Source organism: Sipha flava, unplaced genomic scaffold (genome assembly GCF_003268045.1).
Source record: "Sipha flava isolate LNK unplaced genomic scaffold, YSA_version1 249_pilon_pilon, whole genome shotgun sequence".
Classification (NCBI taxonomy): Eukaryota; Metazoa; Arthropoda; class Insecta; order Hemiptera; family Aphididae; genus Sipha; species Sipha flava.
This window is the reverse complement of record NW_020272898.1, coordinates 1,499,190-1,522,746: the sequence shown is the minus strand read 5'-3', so window position 1 is coordinate 1,522,746 and position 23,557 is coordinate 1,499,190. Positions and strand designations below refer to the sequence as shown.

General features: G+C 26.3%; 2 protein-coding genes across 5 annotated transcripts; one reads left to right on the top strand and one right to left on the bottom strand.

Annotated features, from left to right (window-relative positions):
• Window positions 1–1,865: 1,865 nt before the first annotated feature.
• LOC112684400 (reticulon-1-A-like) lies at window positions 1,866–16,796 on the bottom strand. 4 transcript variants are annotated; one of them, XM_025555911.1, is made up of 6 exons: window positions 16,033–16,796; window positions 11,903–11,938; window positions 2,885–3,092; window positions 2,607–2,815; window positions 2,443–2,548; window positions 1,866–2,371 (listed from the first exon to the last, which is right to left on the bottom strand). In XM_025555911.1, exons 1-6 carry the CDS (start codon window positions 16,613–16,615, stop codon window positions 2,314–2,316), a joined length of 1,200 nt encoding a protein of 399 aa, XP_025411696.1. In that variant the 5' UTR covers window positions 16,616–16,796; the 3' UTR covers window positions 1,866–2,313. The 4 variants fall into 4 exon arrangements, with proteins under 4 accessions (XP_025411696.1, XP_025411697.1, XP_025411699.1 ...); XM_025555912.1 differs by lacking the exon at window positions 16,033–16,796 and adding an exon at window positions 12,267–12,330; XM_025555914.1 differs by lacking the exons at window positions 11,903–11,938; window positions 16,033–16,796 and adding an exon at window positions 10,204–10,768.
• Window positions 16,797–19,902: 3,106 nt separating this feature from the next.
• LOC112684399 (serine palmitoyltransferase 2) lies at window positions 19,903–23,144 on the top strand. Its single transcript, XM_025555910.1, has 9 exons — window positions 19,903–20,027; window positions 20,198–20,356; window positions 20,419–20,573; window positions 20,649–21,013; window positions 21,255–21,418; window positions 21,493–21,654; window positions 22,042–22,304; window positions 22,365–22,494; window positions 22,894–23,144. Exons 1-9 carry the CDS (start codon window positions 19,965–19,967, stop codon window positions 22,990–22,992), a joined length of 1,560 nt encoding a protein of 519 aa, XP_025411695.1. The 5' UTR covers window positions 19,903–19,964; the 3' UTR covers window positions 22,993–23,144.
• Window positions 23,145–23,557: the final 413 nt, after the last annotated feature.

Here is a 23,557-nt window from a genome sequence, read left to right as displayed (position 1 = left end):
ATAAGTTTTGCTTACAATGATTATAAAAAAAATCGAGCGTAAGTCAATTAAAAAATTTTTGCGAGCGTTTAAATTTTTAATTTTTACGAGTCTATATTCACATCCGCATTACACTCTAGGACCGAGACCCACCCCAACCCTAAAGAACGTCTGTACAGCAGAGCGAGTTCCCGATTTTTACTTTTAACCACCAAAAGTACCAACTAGATTCACTTTGCTACCAAAAACCACATTGAGTTTGTAAAATTGAAGTACTTTTACTGCCCTAAAACATGATATACACACAAAAAAAAATACACATCTATACTGAATAATATTTTATTAGCATCAAAGTATCATTATTATTCTACTGCTATAATATTGGTATGTAATTGATTTCTTATCGCCCGTATAAGTCACAACTAAGGTTCTCGGAAATCCGTATAGCGTACTTACGCGCAGTAACATGTCACTATATTTTGCGATTCAAAATGTTTCAACTCCTATGCAGCTATGAAAGTCCCAAAAAGCGGAAGAAAAATTCACCAGTACCAAAAGACCGATTTTAATTTTGAAAACATTTAAATTCATTTTTCTGTTTTCTAGGTTATGTAGGAAATGAATTTTCGATTTTTTTCTATTGTCTAATTATTATAGAGCAAATTCATTTTCTTTTTTTCCAATATCTTTTACTTTATTGTTACTAAAAAAAAATAAAATAAAAAATGAATTTCCTACTTAACACAGACAAGGAGTAAACAAATCCAAACATTTTTTCAGAATGAAAATTAGACTTCTAGAAGTGTATTTTTTTTTTTTCTTATTGGTCTAAATGCACGAAAAAACAACCCACTTTCAACCGCCTTAAGATTTAACTTCTTCAAAAATTAATAGGAATAAATGATTATTTATGATTTTTCAATTTTAATTACTTTTTATGCATTACATATGTTTTTATGTTTTTGTATACTGTAGTATGATAAATATTATTAGAATATTAAATTAAATTGTGATATTATTTTATTTTTTAAATTACATAATTGATTTAATATTATATATTTTAGAATAGATAGAATAACATTCTCTAATAATAATATTAAGACTGTATCAGACATATATAAAAATCACAACATACATAAATTAGGTCTGAATGAAAAATATTTAGAGGCATCTACCATAATTTATTTATATGCAGTGATTATTTTCAGAATCATTAAAGTTTATCAATACATCAACTTTTTATTTTTTGTCAAGAGTTATGATGCATTAATTGTAACATAATGCTTTTTGATGTAACATTTAATGTTTTAAATGTTAAACAGATAAATAAAATAATCAATAGGAGAGAAACCAACCAATACTGTTACTATATAAACAATATATTTATATACACCTTAGATACTCTAAAAACATTAACTCAAACTAGAGATATTTTATAGAAAATATTATACCTATAAGTAATCACTAATTACTTTTATATTAGGTAGACCAATTAATGCACATTATATTGAAATGAGATATGGTAGTAACAATAAAATGCTTTGATATCAGATAATAAATTAGAAAAAAAATAATAGGATTTTAAATAAATAGCATAAATTTGTCATTGAAAAAAAAGAAATGTATAATTATAATCATTAATATACTGCATCGATTTGTTGGTATTGCCTGTTTAAAATTAATGTTATAAAAGTGTACAGCTGTAATAATTCTTAGGAAAAAAAAAAGAGACAGTGTGTGTTTATAGCCTATAACAATGTAAATTATCTTTTATATAATATATAAACATATATAATACATTCAATATTAACCGTTTGAATTATAAAATAAATGTTAAACCTACCTATTAATTTATATAGAAATAGGAAACTAGAACAAAATCTATATAAAAAGTAATAAATTTAACGCATTTAACAGAGTAAATATAAGTATACACAAACAGACAGCGTTGTTTAAAAGTTAAGCTAGCTTCATTCGCTATATAGCTGGAGGAATAAAAATATAGGTAAAATTAGAGGGCGGAATAAAATAATGAAATGAGCAAAAGCTAAACCAGATCAAATGATAACAGAAAGAACTCACAAACCTTTACATGATTACATTATATAGTGAAATAATATTGACGAAAGACATTCTACATACATTTTCCCAAATTATGACAAATAAATTTAAAATGGGAATAATAATATGTATACTTTTTTTAATAATAGTATAAATGTTTTAATATTACTGGGACGACATGGTCTAATTTATATATAAAAAAAAATTTTAGCCTAAAAATTGTAATCATCGACCACAAGAATATAATGGGGCTTTATAAGAAAATTTCAATATCTATTCCTTCTTCTTTGCCTCAGGAGACTTTTTTCCAATTGGAATAGCAGCTCGCACTCTATAAAACATAAAAACAATTATAATGTAATTTATAAAATTTTAATTAATATTTATAGAATTTTTTTTTACTTATTTGTCAATTCAGCAATTTTACTCCTAACTACATCAATATTTTGATCAATTTGTGTCTTGTTGTTTTCATACACCTTAGGTAATGTGAATAAAGCAACAAATCCTGAACAAAAATAAATATTAAATTAAATGCAAAATAAAAATTAACCACTGGTACATACCAATAATGATGAGTGTAAGACCATTGAATAAAGCACCAACATACGTCAACACCCAGAGGATACCAAAGAATTTGGCAGAGTCCACCAAATCTTCAGCAAGTAATAAACGGCGAAGTTCCACCAACACTGCATTAATGTGTACAACAGCTAGTTTGCTCAATTCTTCAGCTTTTTCCTGAGGTAACCTGATATCTAAGTCCAAATATTCTCTAAAGAAAAAGAAAATTTAATATCATAAATGCAATTTATTATTTAATAAATAACTAATAAGAACTTACTGGAACGGATGACTTTCAGTTGTTTTATGAACGGTTTGTAAAGCAGTTTTGTATAGACGCAATATGATGCAAGCAGATTGAATAAACATAGCCAAATAGGCAATAACGCTGATCAATGACATATATGCAAATGACAACAATACAACTAATGTGGCACCAAAAACAATGCCAGATGATACAGGATCTCTCCAATACACCAATGCCTCCACTAAAAATAATAACAGACATTATTTACTTTGTATTAAAAATAAAATACAAAATAATATGTTATACAATATTAATTGATTTTAGATGCACTGTGTAAATTAATTTCATATCGGTCAAATAGTTTCATATTTTAATGAATCTAGTTGTCAAGAACAAAGCATATTCTCAGTAACAAAATAAAACAAATCAATTTGTTATACCTCTATTTATTTAAATGAATACATCAGCATTTATTATTATTATTATTATTTATACCTATAAGACCCATATATAATTAATATATATTACACTTAATAAGTCTAAACATTTAATATTCTCATTGTTGATATTTTAAGTTTAATTAAATCAATTCATACTAGTCAGTATTAAAAAAAAAGTAAAAAAAAGTTATTAAAATTTAAATATTTATTTACTAAGATATTTAAATGTAGGTTTCTACATATACAAGTTAACTAATTATTTTTCAGTTGTAAATATGATTATAAATCCAATATATAGATAATTAAACAATTAAAAACTTAAATATATTTTGTATAAAGTTGATTGTTTTAGTTTAAAAAAAATTAATTTTAAGTAGTAGAGCTATAACTTATGTTATATAAAATGTCCACTACATAATCCTTATATTTTTATGTTAAAGTGAAAATGTAAGGGCAAATATATATATTCTTACATAATGTTTGAAAATTTTGTAATTATTATTTTTGATAAATTTGAATACTTTATAATTTCTATGGATTAACAAATTGTTTTCACTGATCAAAATTGTTTTTGTTTATTTTTTTATTTTTTAAATGAAAAGATTACGTTCATTACTTCAACATGATATAGATAATAGATAATAAACACTGAAAATAAAAAAAAATTCATATATATTTTTCTTTAATTACATTGATAATACATTTCAAATTTGAATAGATATATTAAAACAAGATAACTCAAGTTCCACCTGTTTAGTATGTTTCATTCAGGTTTATCAGCTATTAAAGAAATACCTATATCAACATATTTTTTTTATTTTTAATGCATATAAATTTGTTATGTTTAAATAATGTAACACAATGTAAAATTATTATACGTTAATTTGTCTATATTTGATAATTTAAGTACCTGTACAAAATATTCATTATATAATGAGTGAATATTTAAACTTAAATAAATAATCATGAAAATATTATGCATAAATTATAATGAAATATTACCGACCCCTCTCCCACCATAGGAGGTAAAAAAAAATTGTAGACATATTTGTCAAATTAATCGGTCTTTTTCAAAAATAAAACATATTGACAGGAAGCATTTTTATAAACCACTAAAGTTGATTTAATAATAAAATAATACAAAAAGCAAGTAGCAAAATAAAATCTTAAAAATACATCAAAAATTCACAAGTGAAAATGTTAATAAATCGTATACAGTTCCACATCACCATAAATTGAGAGAATGATGTTTCAGTAGAGCAATTACCAGTAACTGTAAAAATCGCTGACCTACACACAAAATACTTGTGAACTCGTTTCACACAGCCGAAGGAAGAGGAAGGGAAATTAACTAATTTTGAAATCAAAACAGCCACGTTTCTAAAAATACGACATGATATTAATAACAAACGAACACTAAGGACTCATTATTAAAAATGTCGTCTGTTAGCGATCGACAAGCACGTAGATAAATTAATTACAAAAAGTCAAATGCTCAGAAAAATAAACAATAGTCTTATTTTTAGTAAAATTGTTTCGAATTTTGAAATTTTTAACTTGCAAAGAACTGAACACTGAGTACTTAATGTAATAAAACCGAAAAAAGAACAACCCGAACATAACTGAACCGTTTCTGCAGTCGTATCCATACACACGACGCACAACGCAATTGTCTCTATCGTATGGAATGATACAGGTAACGTCAACGTAGCGTCCGTCCCGTCTAAAAAAATCTTTCCATAACACACAGCACAGTTTTCCCAGATCCTTAGCAAGATGAAGCATTAAACAAACACCAGATACGAATCACAATGAAGTTATCCTTGTATCCACCAGATTCCACATACACGACAACAGCCGTTGACTCGACGATGCGTTTTAATCGGGTTGTTTAGTCTGAATCCGTATCCTGAACGTACCTGGTCCCCTCTCGGGTAACACGACCGGCGCGACATAGCTGCTGCTGTTAGCTCTGCCGTAGTACTTCTTGGCCATGGTTAAGCGAAGGATTGGACGATGACGGTTGGTTGTCAAAAAATCAAATTACAACAATTACTACGGCAAGAAGAATGATGAACTACGGAGAAACGCGAACCAAAACCGAACGTAGTCTTTGTGAAAGGAACACCACAGCAGCAATAAATGCACCGCTACTATATAGTATCTACGTGTGCAGAACGGACTACAATTTACCACGACGCACACGTAAACTATACCGTACACGATCTTTGTTCGGGTATCAACGCATCAGTGGCGACGCGCAAACACGTCGAAGACGGCGGCGAGCAACAGATTCCACGTAGCAGCAGCAGTGCCGGAGATATCTTTCCCCCCCCCCTCTTCACAACCACGAACGACACAGCTGAGCCTATGCACCGCCACGTACCCTCGCTCAACCCATACGGACGTCGTACAATGTGCCACTGCCATCACCGTCACACTGACACCGTACCACGGGGCCGTCAGACGGTTCCACATGTGCATCGTACCAATGACGGGTAACAACCTCCGTGCGTTTCGTGGCGGCCAATTGTACACAGGCATCGGTCGGGTACGCGAGACAGGTTGAACAAATACATCGTACCACGTACGAGAACCAGCCGCCAACAGGTAGATGATATCTGGTATATTATGTTAACGCGACACTGCGACACACGGTAGAATAATGATATTGCTATGACACGCGGCAGTCATAGCAGTGAAGGGGAGACCGCTAAAATTTGTAGCAATAAGCAGATAGCCACATACTAGTTACAGAACAACTGTTCAGTAAAGGTTCACCATAGTATGGAGACAGAATCTGCATCCCTATTAACAATACGCCACGAATCAAAATATATAAAATAAATATACGAAATAGTGAAAAGTAAAAATATTGTGAAATATACTTAGAATATTATGGGGCATAATTTAGTTTTTTCTTTTGTTTGATTTAAACAATTTACCAATTCATTTTGAAGTTCGTTTTTTGTATAAAAAACAACTCTTGCGTTGACTAATAAAATAACTATTTTAAATATATTTATATTTTTATTTGAATGCACAATTTGAGTTTTTATTTAGGCATTTACACAAAGAATATTTACAGAAGTTTATTTTATTAATACTTACAACTTTTTTTGAAAAAAAAATAATTTTTTCGAATTTTAAACTTTTAATACGTTTAAAGCAATTATAAATGTTCTTTTTAATACATCAAACCCTGGTTTATTATAAAAAATATCATGGTTCTTGAGTGAACATTCTCTTGTTGATACATACATTTATAAATAGTATTAAAAATAGAAACTAGAGTCACCGCTTTGAATGAGTCAAGCGACAATTCGTATTGGTTAACAAAATTAACTCATTAAATTACAAAATCTATATTAAACCATACATACCTACCTACCTACTTAGCAATATATCCATATATATATATTAATATATAAATTTAAATTTAATTGAATAGTTAAATTATAACAGTTTAGAATTCAAAGAAATTTGAAAAATAAGTCAAAATAGAATTTATAAAATTGAACCCAAGTTATAATTTTTTTGACATTTATATACAAAATACAGTGAAAATATTAACCAATATAAAATACAACATTAAAAATTCCAGGCTAATAAATCCTAAATAAATGTACATTGTAGGTATGTCGAAGTCCGGAAAAAAACTTGAAAAAAAGATTAATTAATTTATCCAATGACATTAGTATTCAAATAATAGTATTTTAATTCAAAACAACCATTAAGTACACCACAATATACAGTGTGTTCATGGTTATAAGTACCACTAAATATTGTATATGGATGCTTTTTATTGAAATGGGGATTTCAGGGAGTAAACAAAATCTCAAAATACACAATTTCAAGCAAATTTCATATTTTAGACCTAAAGGTAGGTGCATGCGCAATACAACTTACTTTTATGGTAACAAAGTTTTTTCTACATATTTGTTTAAAATATTTTTTTTTTTTTTAAATGTTCCCGAAAGTTTTTTCTAATTACAAAATTGATAAAGTTATAGTATATTGAAGTTTAATATTTACCACATTTTAATTATGATCAACTTAATACATGAACATCGAAATAATATCTTCGATATTGTTAAATATTTGTTTATAATTAAATAAGATGTAAAAAACACTTATTTGATATCGTAATTTACTCTCATTTTTGTCATTCATACGTCTAAAATAAAATAACTTAATGTTGAAGGAAATTAAAATTGAAAAAATGTACACACTTATGAGTTATTGTGAAAACGTTTATTTGGTATTCTCTTAACTCCAGAGTCTCGAATTATTACACGTCAATCACATTTATTTTATTTTGATCTTTGACATTAATAGGTGGGCCCCCCATACACAACAATTTCAAATGTCCTCATCAAAAAAGTTTAATGGGGTCAATTCTGAAGCAGACCATAGAATTACTCCATGGATACCAATCCATCAATAAGGAAAAATTGCATTTAAATATTGTCCAAAAATGATGAAATTGTGTACTAGTGTTGTCTTGTTATAAAAAAATATTTTTTCCGTGTGACTAATGAAACAGTAACGGCAATCGATATATAAGAAAATCTAGTTATCTTCTACCTCCGTAAAAATAAGGATCTAAACATTTTCAACTGATTAACCTACACCACACATTTATACTTGAGACTGCTTGAAATCAGTTTCTCCAAAACAGTGTCAGTTTTCATTATCTCTAAATCTATGGTCGTAAATATTAAACTTCAACACACTAAAACTTTGTCGATTTTGTAATTAGAAAAAAACTTTTCATAGGAAAATTGTTAAAAAAAATTTATTCAAATATGTTGAAAAAATGATGTTGCTATTTAATAAAAAGTAAGTTGTATTGCGCAGCACGTACCCATACCTGTCCGAGTAAAAATTTGAAACTATGTACATTAATACTCCCTTTTATTCCACAAAAAACACTATTCCAACAATTATCAACCAATTAAAATATTTAGTGTTAGCCATTGGTGTTAATACACTGTATTATATAAAATCGCCGTAATATTTTATATAGGATGGTTATTAAAACTAAAAATAAAAGAGATAAAACTGAGATTATAAATGTAAATCTAACAATTTAATTAATTTAGTTAGTTATAATTAGTATTAAATTAACTAAAATAAAATACACTAAATATGATGTCAAAAATAATAGATAAGCAGATTTATATTTGTTTACAAATAATTTATTTTATCAGTTAAACAAATATACTTCAGAAATAAAATTGGAATCAAGATTTATAGAAGATGAATCATTCGTCATTGACACATAGTTCAATTAGGAAAAATTATAAAAATGTATTTAAAGAACAGAACTTTGATTTTTGTATTATTTTTTTGAATGTGTCGAATTAATTTAAATTATATACAGTAATACAGTATAAATTTATTGACAAATAAAAAAAATCATAAAATATTTATGTTTATATGTTACACAGCGCGCTTTCTATGTGACAATGTGTGAACTAGTATCACCAAGTATAAACAAAACATACCTATACAGTTACAGATATTTTTCAAAGCTAGTCATATCACTACTTCGTACCCCTACTACATTAAAAATATCCTGCAATATAATATAACTACTACGTCAGTATGTATTCATTAACGAATTTATATAATACTTCGTTTACAGTAAAAAACCGTTACATCCTGTTGAGTAATGGTGTTGACTGAGGGAAGGGAAGTAAATACAAATTTAGCCTGATATTATTAAGGTTTATCTTACTATATAACGTCTAAAATATTAAGTTCTTAAATAACGGAGTTTTTTTTTAAATGTCATCTCTGTTACCACTGATTACATAATAAACACTTTTATCATTTTTATCATTTTTTTCTTCATTATGTTAGTGTTCATCAGTTGACTTGAATCAAGTCTACTATAACACGTTATTATAATATTTTACGAGTAAAAAATACTGCTTTGAGATTAGTGGTTAAAAGATTATGTGAAACTAGCTGAAACAGTTCATTATTTTTCTTTAAAAATTGTAGTTACAACCTGATTAATATGCTAAAAATTAAGCATTTAAACATTTTAGAGAAATATTTAGATAATAGTCAAAGAAAATAAGTTACTCTAGGGGCATTTGTAATGTAATAAAATACTACTATGTGATTTATGATATTTTTAATATAATCGCATTTTCGGATCAGAAATAAAATTGATGCTACGAATGAATGTTAATGAATCATTTTTCTTATCTATATATACGTTACAACTAATGTTTAGAATTTATGATGAAATAATGCATTGATAATGAACAGACTATTGTACTCTAACCAGTAACCAAACATTATTCAATCGAACGTAAAAAAAATAACAATTATTTACTTGCTTATAATGTAATAACTACTAGAAAGTGTTATGAAATTATTCGTCAAAATCAATCAATACGTAACAATGTACAAAAAAAATAACACCAATAGGAAAAATATCAGTTCTATATTCGAATTGATGTAGGATGAAGTATAAACGTTTTTTAAATAAAATGACTACAGTTCATTGCATTTGAACAAGTGAATACCGCATTCGAAGGTAATGATGAAATAAAATAATTAATAACGAATTTATTGTTTACTGAGTAGTACTGCAATTCTGGAATACAATACCGAGAAAAAATATCATGTTACTGTTTATACCTGGGTACATAACAACGCAATTTCGAATAGGCTAGGTTAATTGGAAACTAAAAATTAGACTTAAAATTCAATGAAATTATTTTTACAATTAAAAACGTAGCTTTTACTATAATTATTTTTTTTTTGGGCTACCCTTATTCACCTATTGATCTTATGCGGAAAAAAAATAAAGGTTATTCTTTACAGGGAGCTTACAACGGCCAAAAGACGACAAAAAAAATAAATGTACAAATCGGTAATAAAAATACTTACGTTTCTCCCTCTTGGGTCCCATCGTAATTTTTGTAGTTTAAAAATTATTCAAAGGACGATTACGAACAATAATTAATTGCTTCGCGAGAAATTAATATTGACAATAGAAATTTAGAACACGGTAACTATTCGCAAAATGTTCTCAATGTTGGCGACATATATCCCGTCGGCCCAAGCACTCGCATACAAGACAATATTATTTTTTTTTTCCCCCGTGATTATTCTACGTACGGCGACGAGTCTATTTTTACGGACGACACGATAGCTTGCGCGAGATTATTTCTAATTATACTGTTCAGCTAAAAAACCTGAGCATTTGGCGGACTAGGGCGACTCCGTATCGCAATGAACATGGGCGACGATTCGACTCTGTTGGCGAAACAGTGAATAACGGCGGCGGCGGAAGGAAACGAACGAACACGAGGAATAACGATATACAACGCTAATGCAATAGTATTATATAATTAATATTATTTGAATATTGTTTATTCGCGACGCAATAATAAACGGACACGGCGGCGCGTGATGTGCGCAATGGTACTACTGTGTGGAATGAAGTTCGGGCACTCTGGTAAATGTATGTGTTAATAATAGTAAGTTATTATGTTATTGGCGGCAAACGCGATCAATAGGACAAGGGAGCCCGTCGTTGTCGCAGGATACGACGCCGAGGGGTCGCGCATCGATATGTATGGATAGAAGAGAGGGAAACAACACTAGACCAGCTGACGACCGGTCGGCGAAATATCGGTCAGCGACGGCGTGTACGTAAGCGGTGGGAGAAGGGTCTGCTGCAACGACACAGCAGCTGCCTGATCTATGGTTTCATATAGCGTGGTCTGGTCTGCTCAATGGCTCTATACGCAGCTGCTGCAGTGCTGCTACTCGCTGGCAATGCGACGTATTTACTAAGTGTTTGGAGAACCGATATCATACCGCTGTACAGCGGAACAGTAGCAATGAAAATACACATTGCGTGACCACCCCTGCCGTCACTCTTAGACATTTTGACGGTTGACCACAATTCAAACGAATATAATAATAATAATAATAATAATAACAATAATAATTTATTATAATTAATTATCAATAGAAATACCCAACATATCGTAGAGAAGTTATAACATTATTATATCTTACTTAAACTAATTAAAATAAATTGTATTTGAAATAATAGGAATTCTAACTATGAATTTGTAATTACCTTTATTTTACACAAACATGGAAGATATGTAACAAAATTTCAATAATTTTTTAACCCTATTGTTTGCAAATGAAAATATAGCTTATATTTTATACACTATAAAATATTTAGCCTACAAATCCAATCTTATTTAACGTGCTAACATACTTCCTATGTTATAGAATACATTCAAGTCAAACAAAAAATCTAATTTAAAAGAAGTATTTAACGGGATACCTAACCATAAGTGTAGGAGTAAACCTAGATTGACTATTTTTTTTTTTTTTGTATTTTCTACTAATAAACTGCTACTTTAATATTTAATTAGTACACTATAAGCAATGGTAGGTACATGAAAATTAGAAATTTAAAAATTAAATTAATATACTATTCCCGTTAATTTAAACTTGATCTAAATAAGTTTATTTTTATTTTGAAAAGATGAAATAATATATTTTAAAATGTAACTAATATATAGTGTGCAGTCAAAACTATAAATCTCAATATACAACTTACCTTTGGGTGGCAATTTTTCGGGATTAAACCATTTATCTGAAAAAAAAAAATTGTTGTATTCAAAAATAAATTGTATGCATGTATATTATAAAATAAATACATAATGATTATATCAAGGAACAATAATCGTTTTATCACAGCTAAAAATATAATGATATGTAAATAAAATGCGATATTTCATCCAACATATGTATAATAGAAAATCATAATATTAATAAGTCTGTAGAATTATATATAATGAGTACAGATACAATACATACATAAACATTTTTTAAAACTTATATAGTTGATAAAATATTACATAACTAAGTAGCCTAATATATCAGTAAAGATGATAATAATAATAATAATTGATATCACTCACAAGGTCGAATCATGACATTTAGTAAGTGTTTTACGATTATTAGGTCCATATTAAGCTGTTTGTCTTTCGTATAAAACATATTTTTTCAAAATCTTTAAAAAACTTATTAGTACATTTATTTAAACACTATAAATACCACAGAAAAAAAAAAACTGGTTGAACATGAAAATATTTCCTACCAAAATAAGCAAATCTTACAAAAACCCTTGTATGTAAAAATATATATGTAAAAAACAATGAACGATTAATTCGAGTAAAATGTTTAATACCAACTAAACATGATTACTAAGTAATGATCCACGAGCATCGACACGTGACTTACAATCAAAACACTCATCAATCTATAACATTGGCAAATTGCAATGTCTAAGTCTACGTATATATACCATAGATATATGATTACGATAACCTGTTGTGAGACTGATTATATTATGGAATGTGTATGGACATGGATATAAATAGTTTAGTAGTATTGGAAAAATAATGAATATAATTTTTTCAGTTGGGTTTTACCAAATATTATTGTTTCTCGTAAATTTAAAAAAAACCCAACAACTTATATATATATTTAAACCTAAACTATTTATTTTTAAATATAATATTCAAATAAAATAATGAAATAAAAATTAGTAAATGGTTAATACTTGTAAATAAATATATAAATAAATAATTAGTATATAGAAATGAATGAATAAATGCTTAGCGTGAAATATTATATATATATATATATATATTATACATATATAATATGTATAATTTATGATCGGTTTCGAATTAAAAATTCATCGTCAGATAAAACACAAAATCAAAAAATGGCGACTCGGTAACTCGATGAATATTGTAGGATTTTTCGATCTGTTGAAACTCAATTTTGAAAGTCTACATTCGGAATAATGACTAATCAGCAATTAATAGTATTATACACACACATTTTCTTTCACGAAAAGTAGTCTTAAAGATAGACCAATGTTAACCGCTATATTATATTTTATTATATGATGAAAATCACAAGTTACATAAAAAATAGAAGTTTAATAGATAGAAAAATATACAACTTGCTAACGAAATAATATATAAAGGTAAATTAAAATACAAAACAGAATTTAAAAGAACACATTTTTTTTTTAACGTCTATATTCTCCATTTTACTATAGCATATATTAGCATAACAACTGTCATATTATTACTATTTTGTAATAGGAATCTTATTTCCGTTAAAAAAATTATTATGAAGTTAAATAAAAAGAATTTTAAATGTGAAACAAAACCTAATGTAAGGGAAATACATTATTTATTAACACTCAGGTGTCAAACGTCAGTAATGATATTATGCAGATATTTAAATATTCAAAATAATAATTAATGTAAAATATAGTTCTATATTTATGTACTAATAAGCTACGGCGTCATGGGTACGTTATTCGACCAGTGTCAGTGGGTATTTTAGATGTTAGTGTGTTATTGAAGTAGATTTTGAATAATATGTGTTTAAAAAATGTATATTTTATTTTGATAAATGTTAATCTTATAATATATTATTAATTTGGTAAGTAATCAAATAATTTAATATTAATAAAACACGATATACATAAATGCTATAGTGATAATTTATAATTTTTTTTATTAGGTATATTTTCTTTTTAACTAAATGTAGTGAACAGGATAGTATATTTATTAAAATATAAAATATATTTTATTTACAGAAAAAATTTAACCTGAAATTAAACAAATAATAGTTTATAGAAAACTACTTGTAATATTAAATGATACATAAATAATACATGGTTATATTCTTAAAATTAAAAATGTTGTAAAACACAATATTTCGTATATTTATTAACAAAAATAAAAAACTAAGGAAAAGTTATAGTTAAAATAAAATAAATACAAAACTGTAATCATGACAAATATAAATACCACGCTAATACTTCTTTAGCTAATGTCCAGTGACATTCTTAGAATTTAAATATCAAGAAAAAATATTATTTCAACACTTTAAATTAAATTAAAAATGGATTATTACGGTGGATATTTAAAAATTTATTAATATGATACACCAACCCAAAATGTAATCTAAAATCAAGGGAAAGGATCCATCTCTAGCACCCTCTCTCTGAAATAATTTATAGTTTGTAGTAAATTATGTTTAATATTAATCATTATTTTATTTTACTAACATCCTTAATTAAATTGCAGGTCATTATTACTCATTACAATATAATATAGATCAAAAAATAATTTATTCAATGGTGATATATGTGAACATTAAAATATTGATAAACTAACATTTTCAGTGATATATTATATTGTCGAAGTATTTATCCAACAATAAGAACATTTAACTTTTTACAATGTGAATTCCAATGTATTTTATTAATTTTAATTTGTCAAATACAAACATGTATAATATGAGATATTTTCTAAAAATAAGTCAAAAATGTTTTTGTATGGAAACTAATTGAAATTACTTATCTGTAACAATATCATATTGTATTGACATTCCAAAAAGTTTAATGCTTTTTAGATCAAACAATGATTGTTTAACACCAATAATTGGTAAACCGTGTTGATTTCTCTAACTAGGGTAATTGTGTAATACATCTATTCATATCCCTAGCCCAAAGAATTTTGTCGAATATCTTAACCTTCCTATTTTTTTAATGATTATTATTATTTTAATAAATTAGCAATGCCATGTTTAACTGTTTGAATAATCAGTAAATGTGCCACATTATATTTTAAATTTAATCAGATTCTATATAAATTATAATGTTTGAACTTGGCTGTATGACTAACCAGACTTCTTATAAGCAAAAGTAATGTTGGTTATTTGCTACTGATTGTCAATAATTGAGGAATGGTATAATTCACAGTAGACATCAACAGTTAAAAATATTTATGCTTAACAGAAAAAATAATTTTATTTTTATTTCTAATAATCAAATAAAATATAATTGTGGTAAAATGTAATAACTAATTATAGATAAATAGATACAACTTTTAGTTAACAAAACCACAAAAAAAGCATCTGATAAAAAAATGTGTATATGAGAAATCAACATCAATGTTAATGGTCTTCAATTTCCTATCTTTAAAAATTATAAGTTGAACAAGATATAATTTATAATTGCCTTGAAAAAAGTAAAAAATTTAAAACTAAAGCATTAATATTTCAATGAATTTATATTTTTGAGTTTTATTTATTATAAATTATGATATCTACCATTATATAATAAACAAAAATGTAAAAATAAAAAACAGACTATTTCTAAATATAATTTTAAGTATAATAACCGATTATTATACTATGACAGTCATCTATTTACATAACATATCTAGAATGAAGTATGATAAACGCCATAATAAGGAATTTATAATAGATATGTTAGCATGGATTTAGACAATATAACAAAAGCAACTAATTTCTTTATATTCTCTTCAATATTGGTATGATTTCTATTATATTACGGATGAAAAAATAATATTCAAGTAATAAGTACATATTAATTTCAAAGATTTGTATAGAAATATTAATTTTATTTTAATAACTTTTATTTAATTAGATGTTTTATCTTACTTCAAAAATTTTATAATCAAACTTGTAATTAATTAATTAAACATAATAGTAAAACCATAAAATTATCTTTTATGTATCTTATTTGTATCTTGCTTTGTAAATATAACAATGGTAAATAGTGAAAAACAATTCAAGTAAAAAAAAAATAATTTTATCTTAAAAAGATGATCATATTAATTTTATAATTACCTAATCCAATCCTGCAAAATAATTCGTCAGGTCCAATCTTAATGTCACATACATCTCCTTCATCGGTATCTTTTTTGGTACTCTCTTTGGGAACAACTTCAGGTGTATCTGCCATTTTTACTTCAGATTGAACCACATTTATAGGTTCATTATCTTGATTTATCAATGTTTTGGTAGAATCGAAAACCATAGATTCAATTTTTTCAGAAACTGCTACTTCTTTCACAATCGGAGATTCGGTTTTGGGAAGAGTTGTAGACTCCTCAGTTAATGTATCAAAGACTGGATCAACAATATCTAATAATTTGTCTTTTTCTTCCTCTTTAGATATATTTGTAACTCCTGCTTCTCCTTTTCCATCATGAATAGTTTTTAATTCCTGATCAATTACCTCAAAGTTGTTTTCAAGCGATAACTGTTTACCCGTATTCATCACTTTATCTGACATTAGAATAAGGTCATCATTTTCAAAATCATTTTTGATATCTTCAGACAATATTCCATCATCTATGACTAATGAGGTCGTTTTTGGTTCGTGTTCTGGAATATCAGTGTCTAAATCTAATAATTTCTGGTTCTCCATTGTAAGATATAAATTAAGTGGTAAAATATAGGAAATAGTATACAGCTAATGCTGGTTTTTAAATAATAGTAAATTATGCAGTCTTTTGACTAGTAATTTATAAACTATGAAAGGAACTATGCTTTAATACTGAGAAACTAATTTTTGGTATAAATTTAAATTTAAAAGATAATCACAATTTTTATACAAATTAGACAAGTAAATGTAATAGTGCGTAAATTTTTGTAACCGTATGATATATGAAAAACTATCCCTATGTTAGCACGACATAACAGCTGATATGATAACTATTAACTAAATAATCGATAATCACTTCGAACATTCGAGATCTGAGTTGACAATTCAGGATTACAACTTTCTGTCGTCTAGTATTCTTACCGTATGTGAACAACAAATCCAAATAAAAAAAAAAATGCATATAATGCCTAATAACTCCAAACTATATATTATAAAATTAATAAATATTTATTATAATAACAACATTTTAAGTGTTTTAAATAGTTTTTCTACGAATTAACTTACACATATTTCAGTGATTTATGTTTGTTTTAAATTGAAATATAAAATTAATTAATTAATTTCATGATTAGTTGTTACAAAAAGGTTTACATTTCAGTATTTTTCTATTTACGAATAATATACTATATAACACAGTTCATATAATATATTTTGATTTTTGAATGTAGCACACCTGCAATTCTGTAATAATATTAAATGTGTAATAACTATGGTTATTATCCAGAATAAATAATCGTGGTGTAGACCACAATTGTAGATATTTTAAGCCATCAGACAAAATTTACATTTTGTTTTTGGGCCTCTCTAGACACAATTACACAGAGGATATGCGTTTACGGAATTAAGAAGCCAAGAGGATTTACACTATTAAGACTGATAAATTAGAACATATAATTATTTTTTATTAATTTTAATATTCATTAAGATAGATATTTGTTTTTAATTAATATTCTCATGCAGAAAACAATTATGTAGTAATTTACAAATTAAATGTCAAAAGCAAGGGCGTATTTGAGCCGAGGCCATGGAGAGAGGGGGCGAAACTAATTTTTTTTCAATACAAACTTAAAAATAATTTACAGTTCATTACAAGGGCCTACCCAAGGGGAGGGTTTTCGGGTTCAGACCCCCCCATTGAAATTTCTACATACTCAATGCTTTAATAGTGTATTTTAATTTCCCATTATCTTCAGTATACAAAGTTTATGGATTATATAATATACCTACCTATAATGTATAAACCATGTTTAATTTATACTGTTTTTTTAATATTATTTATTATTTTTAATTAAATAATGTATTTTTTATAACATTTTACTACCAAATAAAAATCGATTTCAAATTTTAGTATCTACCTTACTATTATATATAGTAAACCTTTGTGTGACTATGCGTGATGTGTGTATAACTATTGAGACTATTACTATAGTCAGTGGCGTACATTCAATCTCGCTCTTGGAGGGGAGGGGGGTTAATAAAAATATAAAAATAATCGTTATCTTATTTTTTTTCGTTGCACAGATAAATTAGATAAATAACTGCTATAAATAGATATTATTTTATACAACTTTTTTACCAATTTACAGTGTACTTTTACATTACAGTCAATTAATGGCTATTGGAATATAAAAACAGCTTAGTTAACAAAATTTTTCAAACACCTATCAATATAATTATTTAATTATCATAATACTTGTATAGTTGTGTATTGTAAGTTCAAAGCGTAATAATGAAACTACGAATATATTACACGTCATCAATAATAAAACAATTTTCTTTTTTTTTTTTTTGGCTCTGGGGGGGTTTGAATTCGGACCCCCCCCCCCGTCACGCCACTGACTATAGTTATAAACAACAATTTGTTGGTATTGAATTAAACTATAATTATAATTAGAGAACAGATAAAATAAAAATGTTGGACCCCCTCCTCCTAAAAAATTCCTGGGTACATCACTGGTTCATTACCTACAGCTCATGTTCCTGTTGCTCGTTCGAGTGAATAAATAAAATTACAAGTACCAAATTGAATTAAATATTTATATTATATTATATATATATATAATCTACTGCATATAAAATAAGTATTAATAATAACAACACAAATAGTTTTTATATTAAAATTGTACCTTTAGTCTGAATTCTGTATAAAAAAACAACAAATAATCATAGTAGTAATACTACCTATTATTTTTTAAAAACTTTAAAAAACAATTAAGATAGGTAACTTAATTTAACAAATAACTAAGTAGAAAACATAAGGTAAGTAGTCAAATAAAAAACTCCAATTTTTTTTTTTCATTTTGGCAAATTTGTTGATTGTTTCATCAATGGATACAATAATATTTTTATGCACATGCATCAAAGCCAAACCTGTAAGTCTATGCTGGCCTATTTTTGATCTTAACCATGTTTTCAATTTACAAAAATATATTTTTGGCCAATATTTGCAAGTTAAAGAATATGAAAACAAATATCGTCAGTAAATATGATTATTTTTTGGGTTAGGGGCTTCTAGTTCAATAAAATACATAAATATGCATGCATTTGTGCACAAAAAAATGACTAAATACCTATGCACAAAAAAAAAGTACCAGATATTATGTTGTAAAAGAAAAATAGGAGAGTAAAATTATTAAGGACTTAGGCTCTAATAAATACAAAAATATACAATATGCATAAATGCACCAACAAATGACTAACTAGTAAATATGTGGTAAAAAAAGTGTTACTTTAAATTACTTTATATTATCTGATAAATACTTCGATTATGGTTGTAAATGTCTATAACCATAGCAATATCTGTTGAATATAATATTCGTTCCACAACCAAAAATGTTATGATATAAGAAGATAGACAAAAATTGATACTCGTGTTCAAATTGACATATTATTGAATTTATTATCATATTATTATGTTAGACTAGTTATTGATATTCTTAATTATTTATACATTACATTTTTTAAATAAATCAATGTATTATATTAAAAAAAAAATACGAGCCATGGGGAGACGAATGCCCCCTTTGACCCCCTCAAATACGCCCTTAGTCAAAAGACTTTTAAGTTTCTTATTTTTCTTATTTAAAAAAAATAATAAAGTTAGGTTAAGCTAATCAAACTTTTACTATTATAGATTAAATAACATAATCTATAATAGTGATATTACAAATAAGCTCAACAATTACAATGTACTTTGAAGTTACTTTATTAAAACATATAATTAGTATTAATCAAATATTATTTTGTGTTATAATGTATTTATATTCTAGCAATCAAAATCCAATTAACTGCACTGCTCCAAATAATTCCAAAAATAATTTTACTATAAAATATGGCATCTATTGTAAATAAATGCTATTCAAATCATTCTAAATTAAATGGATACTTAAAAAAGGTAATATGTTTTATTATTTTAAAATTTAAATAATAATTTGCAATTACTTGCAATTAATTTCATATAAAAAAAACATGATACTATTAGCTTAATATTTTAATTTGTAACATTTGTTTTAATTGTAATATATCTTTTTTTGGTTTAATATGTGAAATTATATTTTATTTTAGAAACCAATTCATAAAGATTTCTACATAGAAGAATCTTACGAAAAAATGCCATTTAGTACATCAATAATGGCAACTTTGGGATTTTATTTTTTGATATTTATTGGACTGATAAATCATTTAATTTTTACTCCAAAAGTAGCTACTGAGAAAAAACGAAAGGTAAAAATGAATCTATAAATAATAAAAGTACTTATTACTTATAAAAAAAATAATACTTATAGGGATATCCTCCATTGTATGATACATTTGATAACATATTTTTAAGATATGTATTTCGTCGAGTAAAAGATTGCTTTAATTCAGTAGTTAGTAGTGTACCAAGCGCAAAAATTGAAATCCGCACTAGAATAACAGAAGATAATAACTGGTCATTCAAGTAAGAATAATATATTATTTGACATAATTTTTGTTATATTCTTTTTTTTAAATAATGAATTTGAAAATATTTTAGGCTTCTGGACACAAAATCTACCTTTTTAAACTTAGGTTCATATAATTATTTAGGTTTTGCTCAAAGTGATGGTCCAATTGCTGATGATACTATAAATATAATAAAAAAATATGGTTGGGCAATTGGGAGTCCACGTCAAGAACTAGGCACCAACCATCTTCACTTTGAACTTGAAAAACTAACTGCTGAATTTTTAGGTGTTGATGATGCTATAGTATTTGGTATGGGATTTGCTACGAATGCTCTCAATTTACCTGCCATCATAAATTCTAATTGCTTAGTGCTTAGTGATGAATATAATCATTCATCTGTTATCTCGGGGATAAAACTATCAGGAGCTACATCTTTAGTTTATAAACATAATGGTATTATTACTATATAATTATTAAAATATATTATTTTTTTAATTTAATTAAAAGTCAATGTTGTTTATAAAAAAAATACTAATACTTATCAAATGTAAAATATATTTAATTTTAATTAGATTTATATTTGTTATAAATTTATAGCCATAATAAATTTAATCTATTCTTTAATTTTGACATATATATTATAAATTATAATCGATATTTTTGTTTTATTATTTTTTTTCAAACAAATATTTAGATATTTTAGATTTAGAAGAACTTGTACGACAAAATATTGTTTCTGGCCATCCAAAAACAAAAAAACCTTGGGAAAAAATATTTATTATAACCGAAGGCATTTTTAGTATGGAAGGGTCAATTGTAAATCTTCCAGATATAATTGCTATTAAAAAAAAATACAAAGTTTGTATAAATAATACTTATTGATACATTTTTATTTATATTATTTTTAACCCCAAAAAAAAAAAATATTTCAGGTATATTTATACATTGATGAGGCTCATAGTATAGGTGCGTTAGGATCAAATGGACGTGGTGTACTAGACTATTATAACTGTTGCCCAAAAGATGTCGATTTATTAATGGGCACTTTTACTAAATCTTTTGGTTCAGGTGGAGGGTATATAGCTGGCAGTAAAGTATGTTAAAATATTGTTTTGATTAATTAAATACTGTTTAGATAATTTAATATAAAATAGCATATTCTGCACAACACTATTACATTATTAATTTAAAACTTTTATATATATTACTATATTTACCAAACTTTAAGCCAACTATAATAGTATTTCACTGTATTCTATTTTTCTTTACTTAGTTTATATTTACAGTTTCCCAATTATGCTTTTATATTTTTTTTAATGTAAAATTTCATTTAATAAACCAACATTTATTTTATTATAAATATGTTCATAATATAAACTATAAATATCAACAATTTAAATTAAAACTTATTTTAATTATTTATTAATATTATTATTAATTATTTGTTACTGTTACTAGATTTTTTAATTTAATTGTTCAAGGATTTAATTGATTATTTAAAAGCAAATAGTTATGCTTCCTGTTATGCTTCTACAATGGCACCATCTGTGACCCAAACAGTCATAACATCGATGTCCATGATAATGGGTAAAAAATATGGTGGAGAAGGAAGAAAACGAATTAATCAACTTGCGAGTAATGTGAAATACTTCAGACAAAAACTTAAGGCTTTAGGTTGTATAGTATATGGTAATAAAGATTCCCCAGTAATTCCTATGTTGGTATATTCCATAGCCAAAGTCGGGTGTGTATATTTTTACTAATTTTGATAAATTATAAATCATTTTTTGTTATATTATTTTAGGTCTACAGTTCGAGAGTTCTATAAATTTAATATCGCTACTGTAGGAGTTGGGTTCCCCGCTACTCCATTGATTGAAAGTAGAATTCGTTTTTGTATGTCAGCTGCTTTGACTAAAGAACAACTTGATGAAGTAATTACCTTATATGATACTTTATCAAATATTTGAAAAAAGATTAAATCATTAACTGGTGCACTTAAAGTTATTGGATCTTTAAACCAAGCCTTAACATATACCTAACTTAACAATAAACACGCATATTTAGATTTGTATTTATTTTATACATTCTTCATATTGTTGAGAAACTACTTTAAGGATTTAATCTATTCCAGATATTCCCTAATATACTATGTTATGTCATATAACCAATTTGATAAAATAAAAAAAAAAATTTAAGTTCATGATTTCTGATTGACCAGATGATTACATGAAGTGTGTCTAGATAACAATGGTCAATCAAGCCATTACCTAATATTTAATACATAAACTTTTATTTACTTATTATAATATTAAGCATATATTTATTTACAGGTACTTGAAGCTACAGAAAAAATTGTGAATAAATTTGGTTTGCGTTATTCAAAAAAACCTATTTCAAATGAAGAAATAGTTTATGAAACACCATACTAGCTGTATGTCTTAATAAAATTAGAGCTATTTACATTAGCCTATACTTATTTTTTACTGTGAAAAAGATACTGGTTTCACAAACCTAACCATGAAGATATTTTTTTGTAAATATTCATTATTTACATATTAATAAAGACTTATAATAAATGTTATATTAATCATTTTTTTTCTTTTAGTTTAACAGTCTCTATATGAACTGAGCTGCCACAAGCAATTTTCTCTATATTTCCTTATTAAGTACAAGGTTAATAGACATATTTCTTTCCAACATATTAATGTCCTTCTTTACGGTATCTTTTCTTTCTCGATATCTATTCTTATCTTGTACATGATCTACCAAATTTTCTTATATAGTCACACTAAGTACTTTTTTATGATATCATTATTGGATTTGTCTTACCATTTTTATAGGTCATTATTATTCCTTCTTTTGAATTTTCATAACTCTGTATTGTACATTGGGCCGAAAATGTTCTTTAATACACAGCTTTTGAATTTTGAAAGTCTTGTTATAAGCTTTAGCTGAAGACCATGTCTCATAAAACTTGTATAACCCTTTCAGTAC

Coding starts and splice junctions, on each gene's coding strand:
- LOC112684400 (XM_025555911.1), bottom strand. CDS start 16,615: ATGGAGAACCAGAAATTATTAGATTTAGACACTGATATTCCAGAACAC. Junction 11,939..16,032: donor ATTTTGCAGGATTGGATTAG/GTAATTATAAAA, acceptor TTTTTTTTTCAG/ATAAATGGTTTAATCCCGAA. Junction 3,093..11,902: donor CGAAAAATTGCCACCCAAAG/GTAAGTTGTATA, acceptor TATTATTTTTAG/TGGAGGCATTGGTGTATTGG.
- LOC112684399 (XM_025555910.1), top strand. CDS start 19,965: ATGGCATCTATTGTAAATAAATGCTATTCAAATCATTCTAAATTAAAT. Junction 21,419..21,492: donor CTATTAAAAAAAAATACAAA/GTTTGTATAAAT, acceptor AAAATATTTCAG/GTATATTTATACATTGATGA. Junction 22,495..22,893: donor CTAAAGAACAACTTGATGAA/GTAATTACCTTA, acceptor ATTTATTTACAG/GTACTTGAAGCTACAGAAAA.